Source organism: Neolamprologus multifasciatus, chromosome 10, assembly GCF_963576455.1.
Source record: "Neolamprologus multifasciatus chromosome 10, fNeoMul1.2, whole genome shotgun sequence".
NCBI classification, from domain to species: domain Eukaryota; kingdom Metazoa; phylum Chordata; class Actinopteri; order Cichliformes; family Cichlidae; genus Neolamprologus; species Neolamprologus multifasciatus.
In genome coordinates, this window is record NC_140448.1 from 18408945 (window position 1) to 18422491 (window position 13547).

Below are 13547 nucleotides of genomic sequence, written 5' to 3' on the forward strand. Positions count from 1 at the left end.
CTCAACATTTTTATACTTTCCATTTTGCTCTCCCTAACTCCACGATACAGCCTTCCCTCAACACCAAAAACTTTGTGAAAGAGAGTGCCAAGCCAGCAGTTCCCTGATCCTCTTTAGCCTCTTATCTCCTGTCCCTTCTCTGCTTAGTTTCACCATTTCCCTCTAGCTGTCTCTTTTTAAGGTCTCCCCAAGACTGAGTCCCAGTGGATTCATTAAGGCTTTCTAAGTTTTTCAATGTGTTTGATCTTTCTTTACCTTTGTCTTAGTCTTACTCAGTGGATGTTTCACAGCAGACAGGCAATTTTGGGCTCTGCAGGGTCAGGTTTAGGTTTTCATTTCCCTATTCTCCCTTCAGCGACATAAGTTGTTCTTAGGCTGGAAAAATATTGCCTGTCTTACAGCTGTCAAACATTTAGCAGGCCGTCAATCTTCAATCTGTCTTACTCCTGGCTTCGAAAACTTAAAGACATTAATTTATGACCGCAGGATGTTTAGATTTTATCAAATATTACTTCAGCAGTCTTGATTTTTCATAGTCTTTTTGACATGATCAACACTTTACAGATGAAACTTCTGTGATGGATATAGCAGCAGATTAGAAAATGAAGGATTTTGCTAAACAACACTTAAAAGGTTGCTTCTGCGAACCAGAGGATTCACCCATAGCACAGTGCTATGTAGTTTCCACTTTGTTCCAGTAGCACTAAGTTTTCTCCTTTCCTCAGACTTTTCATTTCTCTTAACTTTATTTCTCGTGAACCACTGGTTTGCTCTGGCACATCATGACTCCCAGTCAAGTCCCATAGCACATTCACCCATTTGTTGAAGTTGTTTTGATTCAGTCAAAAGACTTTATTTAAAGCAAGCTCAGTATTTTCACCACTACCATATTGGTTTTTGAAAACAAACTCGAGGATGATCTGACTCAGAAATTAAAAGATACTAAGGACCTGGACACGAGGAAGGTCCACCTTAAGTTATACTCTGCTATGTTTAATATGATTCAAACCCAATGGCTGAAATTATACACTCAACAGAGGTCAAACTCCATGTTGTGTTGAGGCAGATCACAACTATTCTGATTGGCCTGTCCACTACCGTCGATTGCTCCAGTGCATTTCTGAATTTATTAATGAGAAACTAAAAATCATTGTCTTAATATAAGGAAAAAATAATCAAAGCATCAGTATAAGGACTGATGCTGAAGGGAGATTGTTTAAACTATTGGAACTGATGTGAGGAAGTATACGAAGAAGTGGAAAAAGTTTAGGGACAAATGTGTTTGCCTCTAAAAAAGAAAAGAAAAGGGGACCCAGAAAGGAAAAAAGTTTTAGCATTTTACTTGTTGCTGTCGACTATCTGTACAGTCAAACCTGTCTTTGCAGTCAGAGGAGTTAACCTTCTTTTGGCTTAAGCACTTCCACATCAGCCAAAAGCTCACATACAGTCCATGATTCAGTCCTTGGTTTGGTTTGTAGACAATGATAAGCTGGCTGACAGCACAACACTTGCATCAGTGGCTCTCTCTAGACATAGTCAAAATGAAACCAGGGCAGCTGTCAAGATCATGTCTGACTAGACAAGCAGAAAAACAAAAACAATGACTCTGTGCAGGTAAAGTGTACACGAGGGCTCCTGTAAGAGAACTGATCACCGCAATAATCCTTTGCTGATGGTAAATGGCTAGTATAATGTTTGAAGTGCTGCTTATTTTCTTACGCACTGCTGAGATCAGACGACTCGTGCCTGTGCCTCGAGTATGAAGGCATAAAGCTCACCATAGCAAAAAAGTCTGGAATCAGAGAGCTAGCCTGGCACTCTACAAAACTCCACACCTAAACTGTAAATACAGCTATTTGTGGTGTCATGGCAAATAGTTATGAGTATTATCGTGTGCTTTAATTATTTGCTTGAGACGTTTTACTGAGTTTGCCAAGCAGACTTGAGGAAGACAACACACAGTGTTCTGCAGCTTAACCGCTCCATTTTGTGTACTTATAAAAGGCAGAAAACCCCCCAAAACAAAACACACCAAACTGTGAGTGTTAGAGGCTTTTTGGGTATTATTCTTTGCAGAGAACCAGGTTAGCTGCCAAAGTGAAATCGCATTTCTTTTTTACTCCGTTTACTCGTCATGGGGTGGCTGTAGCTCAGGTGGTAGAGCAGGTCATCTACTGATCGGAAGGTTGGTGGTTTGATTCCTGGCTTCCCCTAGTCTGCATGCCAAATATCCTTGGGCAAGATATTAACCCCAAATTGCTCTCCGATGCATCCATCGGAGTATGAATGTGTGTGAATGTTACTTAGAATGCACTTAGATCAATGTGCTTGTGCGAATGGGTGTGAATGGGTGAATGCACAAGTTGTGTAAAGCGCTTTGAGTGCTCAGAAGAGTAGAAAAGCGCTATATAAGAACCAGTCCATTTACCATTTACTCATCCATTTAACTGTGGTCAAGTTGGCCAGAGGTATGATTTAGTTTTGTCCAAAACAATAAGTAGCAGCTGCCTTATCTGTCTTGCTACAGGCATTTTTGGTGAAGATTTTTCCACAGTCACTGAAGAAACAAGTCATTAAGTTAGCTTACAGCAACTTGTACAGATGTCCCGATCTTATACATGCTGACCATGTTTTTTTCTTTCCATTTTTAATGAATATGGCTAGTTAGCAATGCAGGAAGATGATGCCCTAATTTTCATCCTCCTGAGCTCTGATTGGTTGATTATCTCTCATAAACAGCCACCAGGGATAATCCAGAGAAGCGGAGAGAGAAAGAAACTGGTTTCCCCCTGCTTCTTGTCTAATTGCCTCTTGGCTGTAGCTTCATAGCACACAGAAATAAAAGTGATATTGATCTACTCACCAGGCTCTTGGCAAAAAAACAAATATGTGTACTTTTGATTGTTTAATCAGTTCAAATAAGCATAGTGCATGTTGTTATTTGAATCATTAAGAGATTACTGTTTACTGCCCAAAACACCTTTTTATACCAACAAAGTTTCCACGAGAACTGCTTCCTCACCTCCCTCATACTCAGGGCAGTTCCCTGAGGTTTCATTGAGGCTCTCCTCCTCAGTGATGATAATGTTCTCTATGTCCTTCATTGTCAGGTGGTCCCGGAAGGCGTGGAACAGCACCTGCTTCAGCTCATCCAGAGACAGCTGCTGCATGTCGAACTGCAGGGGCACACAGCAATCAATGCAGATACACAGTCAAACACAGGCCGACTTCATGAGGGCAGATAAATATAGAAGAATGAATGTGTAGGAAATGACGCTATATATGAATATATTTTTAATTAGTCAACAGCGTAATGCAGGGATACAGTATGTAGGTAGGAACTGTGTCAGTTGTAATGTAAAGAAAACTGGAGCTATTTTTGGTGCGTGAGTCATGATATAATCCTGTTTTTCCTGTTCACATGTATAGGCGGAGAAACTGGCATGTTGGCTTCCATGTAGGTGGTCGTTTTGTGTAATTGTTTCATATTATTAATAAGGGTATCAAATATCCATGACTTGAAGTCTTAATCTTTGCCTCTGTCCAACATCTATTCTACCCCCCAACCTCCCAGGGGCTCAATCCAGGGATACTCATGGACATATCCCTCAAGCCCAGCATGCAGGCCTAGATTATTTACCTCACTGACTGCCTGAAATACAATCAGTCGCTTGGTTTAGCACGGCAGATGGACACAGAGAGGCAGGCATGGTGAAGACGAAGAAAAGAAGGGTTTGATGGAGAAAGGAAGAGAGAGACACCGAGATAAGAAAACAGGAAGGCACGATGAGGTCAAAGAAAAGGGAGATGTGTGAAGTAGTGGGAGACAGATGGAGAAAACAGAACTGGCAGACAATGGTGGTAAAAAAGTAAAAGAGTTGCGTTTGTGAAGAAGAGATGCTCATTTTAACGAGGGAAAGATAATCCTGCTCTTGCTTTACTGACTTGCTCACTATACGCTGAAATACTAAAACCAGTGTGCTTTATGACTAATGACTTTAGGGAAAACCACAGATGTTGAATGAAAAGGGGAGGGAGGGCTTATAAATGATTTTAGAAGCATGACTGTTAGATTTGTATTGTTGATTGTCATTTATACTTAGAAATATCTAGTCATATATGCTTAGAAGTATATAATCATTTGTAGATTAAAAGAATGTCTCATCCTAGGAGGTCTGTAACAACTCTGTGTAGCATGAAGAGGGGGGTGCGTTCACTCCTCTCCAGAGTGTTCTGGCATAGATCACACACCTCTTGGGATCATGAGCAAGGTTGTATCTTTTCTTGCTGGTATATGGTATAGCAAACACATCTATATCTGTTTTACTCTTAAGTGCCTTTTTTTAGATGAACTGCTGGACTTCCAGACCAGCAGGTTTAGGGAAGTCGTTTATGGGGTCACACTCTGACCCCCCCCCACACACACACACACACTTACACAATGCGTATGTAGACGTCAAAGAGCAGTGTTACAGGGGTCAAGCGAAGGAACGGCGTTTGTCCAGTTCTCTCCCGTGCACGAGAAACATAAAGAACTTTGCCTACTCGGGTCTTGCTTTTGCTGTGTAGTAGAATTGTCTTGAACGTTCCAGCGAATAGGTTTATGCTACAAACCTATCATTAATTGGTACTCCGAGCCGGAGTCCTGGAGCCGACATTCACAGAGGGGAGAAGAGACACGCTGAAAGACTGACGTCAGCCAGGACTTAGAGAAGTTCCTGTAGTAAAGTCCCGAGACGTGAGAATTTGTCATCAGGCCGGTGGATTAGCTGTCTGTTTTTTTTTTCTCCTCCTCAATGAGTGGCGACTGACGGGATTCGAGGCTAGTATTACACGCTAAGCAACGGCGAGTAAGTTGAGAGAGCGACTCTATAACCGCAGAACTGGGTTAGGGTCCCAGAACTGGGTTAGGGTCCCGAAAGAGAGGTTTTGGTAAAATCGCCCAAGGACCCAAGCGTCCGGTGCATGTCCAGTTTTAAAATCGCCCTGGGTTTGTGTCCCGAGCGTCCCTTCACTGGGGTTTGAGTCGCGCGACTGGGTTAGGGTCCCAAATAGGGTTGCCAACTCCCTGAGAAATAAATAAGGGACACCTCGTGGCCAGGGCCGGGCGACCCAGTTGTCTTCACCCTTCCCAGTGTGGTGAATTTTTTAGCCCTTTTTTTTTTTGTGTGTGAAATTATTTTTTTAACCATTTGACTTGAATTTGATTTATGACAACATTAACACAATAAAACAGGTCTCTTTCTTAAACAGAAGCCCGTCATGCTTAACTTTTGAGAATAAAAGTAAATCTTTCTTTAAAAGAACTCTGTCCTACTTAACTTAAAATTATATAAATTAATAGAAAACAATAGAAAGAAAAATATTCTTGTAACAGTGCACATTTAGTGCATTTAGTGCCATTGGCTTCAGTAGAGGCATTATTTCAGCTTTTGCTCCCGTTTGTAAACCCACTTGTTCCCATGATTAGGCATCATAACTCATCATCATTATTCATCTATGTATTACTTTTATGTATTACTCATCTATTTGTTGTAATCATATATCCTTGCAGTTGTTTATTACACAAAATAAATTATATTATCACACTTCTGGCCACATAGCGCTGATATTCACTGCACATGCCCATTTTAACCTTAACCAGAGGGTTTAAAAACAAACAAACCAGTGTTTACATACCATATCTGCTTCTGCCGTGGCCTGGTGGACAAAAATTGGTTAAGGGTTCCCCGAGCTTTCACGCCCCTCATGTTCTTCATGTGCCCACCATTAGAAGCATGCCTGTGGAAAAAGTGCGCCGGCACACAGTGCAGTGCGCTTTATAGGTGTTATGGTGCACTTTTCCAGCCAGGTGTTTTCCTTTTCCCATTCTTCCCTGTACTTTTGCAGCCTTTTTTTCTTTCTCTGAGAGGAACAAACATTGCTGGTCTAATGCTGGTCTAATGCTGGGCTTACACTGTGCGATTTGTGGCCCATTTTGAGCCGATTTTTGAGTCGTGCGACCGATTTGGTGATCGGACGGATTTTGGCCTTCATCGTGCATCGTGTAGTATACGTGGGGTAACGAGAAGCGATTAACACCTCACGACCAGCTCCCGATCATCAATCGCTCGTGAGGGTGTCACCGCAGCCGCTCACACTGCTCACGCGCAAACACGTAAACGTCGGTGAAAAAGACGGAGCAGTACGGCTGTGCAGCGTGTGATCTGGACACAAGCGATGGAGGCACAACTTGTAGAACTTTGGAAAGCTCATCCGAGCCTTTTCGATGTGGCATCACCAAATTATCACGACCACAACAACCGTGAAAATAGTTGGATTTACATTGCTGCTCAATCGCAGCTGCCTGATCAGTGTTTTTCATTAGCAATTTAGCAAAGTTGATGGTGGTGTGTGTCTGTGTGAGTGAAAGACAGAGAGGGAGAGCGAGCGACAGATTTTCAGATTTTCTACCTAAAACCTTCATTTTATGGAGGCACAGTGTGAGCACTCAGGTCGCATCAGAGCATCGGGCGGTATAGTGTGAGACCCCGCATCGTGACCTACGAACTTATAACCCATGCGAGCCAATCGTGCAGTTTGAAAATCGCACAGTGTTTGCCCAGCTTCAGGTGTACTGTCGTCTGAGACTTGCACCGCAGTGTCGGCGTTTGTTTCCCTGTTGGCCATGCTTTTTGTTGTAGTCATCTGTTGTCTTCCGGTATTTTCTCCGCAAGCGACCTTTCCTCAACCAATGAGATGAGCAGTAATCTGAATTGTCATACTCAAATTGTCATAAGTGTGCTGTCAGCTCATTGGTCACAAAGCAGGAGAGGGGCTGGGAATTATGTTTTCAAACAAAGCGTTAATTACATTAAAACTTATAGACTACTTTTGATTCTCACTGTATTACGGGACAAAGTGCGTCCCTTTTCAGCTCAATACGGGACGTGTACTTTTGTTTCTAAATACGGGACGATTCCGTTTTTTAAGGGACGGTTGGCAACCCTAGTCCCAAAAGATTGTTGTTGTGTTTGTGTGAATGACTGCGGAGCAGGTGTGGTCTGTGACATGGTTGTTGTTGTTATCATGAGTTCCCGAGCAAGTAAGACTGCCTCACAGGGAGACGACACATTCATGCAAGAATTCGCTCCCGGCAGTGCGATTTATATTCTAGGTGAAGGCCCGCGGGGACTTAGGTGGGTACACGCTAAGCATTTCTCCAGAAGAAAGGAGAAATGCTATGCATGTAGAGAAAGGGGTCACTATGCTAGAGAGTGCCCTAATCGCAAACCTGAGGAGCCCCAACTGTAATAAATGACTAGTATATACACACATGTTTAGTAGGGGTGCAACGATACACAAAATTCATGGTTCGGTTCAATACTTTGGTGTCATGGTTTAATATTTTTTCGATACAAAAAAATGTTCATGCCTTTTTAATTTGTCATTTATTAAAATTATAAATATATATTTTAACTCAAAAGTACAGTTTTTAAATTTAATGTTGCTGAAACAACAAAGTAATAAAAAAATAAATCTACCTGATCGAGAAATCACTCATCTTTGGAAAAGAGAGTTTATTACAGAGAAACGGCTCTTTCCAAAATAAAAGCTATACTATACGCTTCTTCTGGGCTATATTCTCAGCAGCATATTAAACATATCAGGTCCCCATAAGGAGAATCATGTGCTAACGGCTGTCTAAATGACTCGGGTAAAGTTTGTAGCATGCGTGCTTGTTGTTTTTGTCTGCTTCCACTTGTCTTTGCACTAGGATGATGTTGCAGTAAATGTGCAGTCATATTCATTGTGTTCCCACTAGTGCTGTCAGGGTTAATATCGTTGAAATGACATTAACGCCACAACACGCCAAATCTCCGTTAACGAGCTACCTTGGATCGCCCCGTGTGTGGGGCTGGACGGCCAACACGTTAACGAGCTAACTGCGCTAACGCAGTAGTTCCCACCCATGTAATTGAGCATTGCGTGGCACATCCGACATACTGTTTTACTTTAGTCCATGACAGGCTTACCTTCAGGGTCATACTTCACATGAAAACCAAAATAGTTCCAAATGCCACATCTGAATTAGGGTGGGGGAGGTTCAATTTACCATGTTGCAAGGAGAGCTTAACTTCTGTCTCGGTAGCTTGCCCTGCGCTCAGTGAATCTGCGTTCGACTACTCCGCCTAGGCTGCACTGTCGAGTGCAGATCCACTGAGCGCTCAACACAGACAGCATCGTCAGAAGGAAAGTTGATAAAATAAATTAAAAATCTTGTATTGTTCGATACATATGCGTACCAAACCGAAAGCACTGTATCGAACGGTTCAATATCAATACGAGTATTGTTGCACCCCTAATGTTTAGATGTCCCTGATCAACAACAGCCTGTGCTCCAGACCATTAATTTAACCTTGAAGTTGAGGCCCATTTCTTGTTTAATTGACAAATTTCACATTTTGGGGAAAAAACAAACAAACTGATTTGCTTTTTTTCTGGAATTTCAATGTGCAGTCTCGTCTCTGTCCATTAAATATGATGCTAAAGCCAGTCAATAGTTTGCACAGTGATATGGAACAAAGGGGGAACAGTCCTTTGCCAAATATAGGCTTGTATAACTCACAAATGACAGAGTCAGACTAGAGGTTTTCCCATTTCCAGACATTAGTGAATACAGCTGTGACAGCATATTTGGACAGATACTGTATGAGAGTGGTATTAATTTTTTTTAAAACTCTGTGTCAGAAAATAATTGTTTTATAGCATCATTTTCGAGATGTATTAGTGAGTCTTGTCCTGACTCTGAGATCATTCTTTGTCTTTGTTATTATTTTTTTCTGTGTCCTGTTGTATTTTGTCATACTTACACTTCCTTTCATTGCCTGTCCTGCCCTGCTGTCTGTCACCTGTGTCTAATTGTCCTTCATTTATGTGTTTAGTCAGCCTCTCCTCTGCCTAATTGCCTTTGTATCATGTGTCGTGTTCTTCAGCATTTCTCTTTGGAAGTTTTTTCTCCCTTAACATCATGATGCTCAGTAGTGGTCCGAGAACGGATTTGAGAACTAAACATTACAGGAAGAAGAAGTTTGATTTTTGTAGTTTTTTTCCCGCCGTGGCCACTACTGAAGCCGCTGATGTCAGTCTCATTCTCATTCTCTTTTCCACGGATGCATTCCCAGTGTCCAATCTAAAACCAGTTCCACACATTTCCACTGACTAAAGACGGTGCCAAAAAGCCGGCACCAGCATGGCACCAGCATGGCACCACAAAATTACTGGGCCCAAAATCAGGATCGATGCCAGCAGTGGATAGAGAGGGACAAGAGCATCTCAGATGATTTGCAAATATGAAGATTGTTTAAGCTTCTGTTTCTATTTTGTGCATTTAAGCGCTGTGCTCATGTTTTGTATTTTATCTAAGTTCCTAAATGCTAGTGCTTTGATTACACTGAACATTTGAAAATTGTTTTAAGAAGGAACAAAATTCTGTGTCATAAAATTAATTCCTTTTGGTACGATAAAGAAAAAAAAATCTTAGCTAATAATTTGGGGAATTTTATGTGTAATTTGTGGATTTTCTGATTTGTAACAGATCTCAAGACTGCAAGAAAAGAAAAACGTGAATCATAACTGATATATTGACCCATTAATAGAAATTTCCTTGAACAGGCATGGATACACATGATAAGAAGGACACGGTATTGTGTCAGGTCTTTATGTATTTTGCACGTCCACTTCTCTGTGCTCTGCAAATGTGTATTGATTCCAATCCAACTGTTCGTCTTGCCTTTCCTGGGGATTTACGCTTTAATTATGGAAACATGCATTTGGATGCATACTCACACACAAACCCACACAAATGAAAGCAAACTTGAGACACTGCAGTAAATAACTGCAGACACAAAACTGCACAGACAGACACCCTCTCTGGGTTTCTATCTCATCCTCTTCTCCCCATCTCTCTCTTTCTCTCTCTCACACACACAAACACACACACGCATGCAGATGCTTTTATTTGGTTAGCTAAGGTAAAACAACCCATAGGAGATTATTCACAATTTGGCAAACACGAAACTAAAGCAACTTTTATTTTCAAAAGGACAAAAGTGACAGGAGTGGGTAAAGATAGAGGGGCTGTAAGACACAACAAACAAGATTCAGTGCAGGGGTTTGAGTTGTAATCATCTTAGCCAGAGCTGAAAAACAAACTGCAACAACAAATCATAATTCCTGGCTTAAATAAAACTGTCACTCCACCATCCAAAAAGCTGACAGTGGAACAGGGACCCACCTTCAGATGCTTTTCTTGATTTTTCTCTCATTTCTTTCCATGTTGGGAATTTTTTTTTCTTACTTCAATGAAACTCACAGAGGGAGCTGACTGCAATGTAAAGTACCCTCAGGCAAATTTGTGATATTGGTCTATGAAACTAAATTGTCTTGACTTCTGTTAAATTTGCAGTTAGCATAAAAAAACCTACTGTTTAGATTTTTAACTGAATAATGCTGCCTTGTGTGGTGCTCCAGGGCAAATAAATAGGGTTTGGTAGCAGCAGTTGGAGGGCATGAGCTACCTGACTTCTGCTATCCTTCTTGCCATAGCTGTCTCTAAACTGAATAGATACAAGGAAATGGAGGAAAACCTCTTCAGACTGCAGCCGCAGGACAGACGACATGACAGGTGAGGCAGGAGCATGGAGAATGTACAATGTTCCCGACTGTCTGTCGAGTGGGTGAAATCCACAGTGGTACCTGTTACTAACCAGCAGAGTGATTTCTCCTCCTGCCAGGTCTCTGAAGGACACTGACATGCCCCCTCCCCACACACACACACAATGAAGACCAAGAGTTTTCCTGTCAGAGCATTTTGTCTTTCACTGACTGAGCTCAAATATGTCATTTGTGTCTCTCTCCATATAGAAATGTGTGTGTGCGTGTGTTTGTATGTGAGTGAGTGGTTGACAGAGAAGCAGCAGGGGATCGCGAGCAGTGACCGGTGACATATTGAAGGAGCCAGGACACATCAATCAGAGGAACAGGTGCTTACACGCCATCCTTCCTTACTAATCCTCCTGCCCTCGAACAACACAAGCTTGTTTCGTCACTCGTCCACCTGCTTTGTCTTCTGACCCTTTCTCTAAAAAGTCACCCAGAGCGACATCCCGAAAGCAATGTTTCTTTTATTCTGTACGCTTCCCCCTCACCACCTAGTTCTTCTGTCTTACAGCAGTGCTGTCACAGTTAGGTGTCATCTTCAAGTTCAAGTAAAGTTTTTGGTTTTTTGCCTTAAAAAAGGCAGAAGCTACAGTCAACCAGAAATGAATAATAGATAAACAAGAGCCACTGGAACAGAAATCAATTGCAGATGTATGTGAGGGAATAAAACTGAAAATAAGAAAATTCTCAATTGAAAGTTGCTGAAACTCACTAGGCACCATGCTGGTCACTTTTCAAACACGTGTTAAAGTAATCCACTTAATCTCACTGCACTTTAAAATATGGGGAAGCAGGGACACAACATTTTTAAAACGCACTAATCTTTGCTATATTTGACACAGATTAATCATCTCTTTGACAGATTACATGACTTGAATGAATTAAACTCACTTGAATGAGTGCGGTCCCTGTAAAAATTCATCTTTTGTATTTTAAATGGCACTGACTCCAGAGGTGGCTAAAGTACACACTTTCTTTACTTAAGTAGAACCACAGACACTTGTGTTTAAAACAAAAACAAACAAACAAAATAATACCAGCACATGAGAATGAAATGTCATGCCAATCTAAATCTATTGAATGTACTTAGCTGGAATCTCTTATGTAGGACACAAATAGGGAAATAGTTATATTTTCTGCTGCCTACATTGTAGATGGGTGACTATTCAGGTGCCTCCTGAAGCGAACCTACAGAGAGGAATGCTCCAGGGTGCCACCAATTACTCACCCGTGTAGTTCCACTGCAAACCTCACTGTCACTCACACTGAAATCTAAATGGTGCAATCTACCTATGCTCGGTGTGCACACTCTTATGCAGCAGGGAGGGGATTCCAACTCGTGCCTAGCCCCTCAACAAGCGGCTGCACCGCCACTAAAGCAACAAAACAAAGCATAAAACCTTAAACAAATTAGTAAAAGACAAAACAAATACACCCTAAGTTACAGTACTTTATAAAAGCAAGATTTAAAATATAGAAAATAATTCTGAGTAAAAGACCATAAAACCAGGCCAGTCCATAAACGTTTGTAAGATAACAGGCCACAACAAGACAGAATAAAACCGAACTAGACAGCAGCAGTATGGCACAATCCACTTTCTAAAGGGCAACACTAAAATGAACAGCTTTCATGAGCAGAGCTGCAGTGCTTAGCTGCCTAATGCTCTCAGCCACCTTGGATGGGAAAAGACTGCCAAATACCTCCATGTGGTAGTGAAGCGCAGCTGTTTCTTATAGGGCCTCTAATTAGCAGCTGGGAAGGTGTGGATGTTAGTGCTGCATTTGCGCACATCACGTAAAATCCTACCCCAAAATCTACTTCACTACATTACCTTTAAATCTAACCTCTCTTCTTCCTCTCCTGCCCTGTCTTTCTTACATCGTTCTCCATCTCTGAGAGAACTTTTTTCTCTGGCTGGGAAACAGAGTAACTACAGACACGGTGAGCGACAAACTGCGCACAAACAGTCTGTATATTTGCTGTTATTTCTTGAGCTGCATTTGAAATGTTGCATTTGAAATTGCCTGCCACTTAAAAAATGTTACTCCCTTTATGCTTGCTCCTCTTCTGTAAAGCTAGCTAGATACTCACATACTACAAACTAGAGATGGACTGATCCGATATTACGTATAGGTATTGGTCCGATACTGACGTAAATTACTGGATAGGATATCGGAAGAAAATAAAAAATGTAATCCGATCCATTAAATATCAAAAAAGCACCTCACAAAACTTGCGACACCGCGTAACTCAGCTCATAACCGTAGCATGTCGGAGCAGTATGCATCACGTGATAGAGCGGCTGTGTGTATTTGTAGCCTCGCTAGCAATCCCGCATTTCATCTCCGAGGAAGTGATCCCAGAGAGAAGTAAAGCAAGTGTGTAAGTTCATCTCTGAATGTTTATAAAGCATTCCCGCGTTAAGCTTAACAACTGATATATGGAGCGACTGCCTCTTCTCTCCCTCCCTCTCCTGCTACTACTTCAATCATGAAACTGATCAATGATCAGCTGATCGGCTTTTCTGTCGCAACTCCGTCTCTCTTGTTTGTTTATTGCCCACTTCGCGCCAGAAAGAGGAAACCAGCGGCTGAACAACAGCAGCACGTTTAAGCTTGATAAGCTGTTGTTAGAATTTATTTAATATTACTTTCTACACCAGGATCCTTTTCTATGTAGCTGACGGCTGGTAACTGTGCAGGGGCGGATCTAGCAAAGTTTAGCCAGGGGGGCCGATAGGGCATTAACAGGGAAAAGGGGACACAAAGACCAGTGTTGGGACTAACGCGTTATTAAGTAACGCGTTACAGTAACTACGTTACTATTGTGGTAACGAGCACGGTAA

The 13547-nt window shown here is 41.7% G+C and overlaps 1 protein-coding gene across 1 annotated transcript in view; it reads right to left on the bottom strand.

Moving 5' to 3' along the window:
- The window catches only part of caln2 (calneuron 2), a 36405-nt gene that overhangs the window by 4192 nt on the left and 18666 nt on the right, over positions 1-13547 (bottom strand). Inside the window, exon 5 of the mRNA XM_085174561.1 lies at positions 3023-3176. Coding sequence (XP_085030687.1) covers positions 3023-3176 — 154 coding nt within the window. The remainder of the gene's footprint in view (positions 1-3022; positions 3177-13547) is intronic.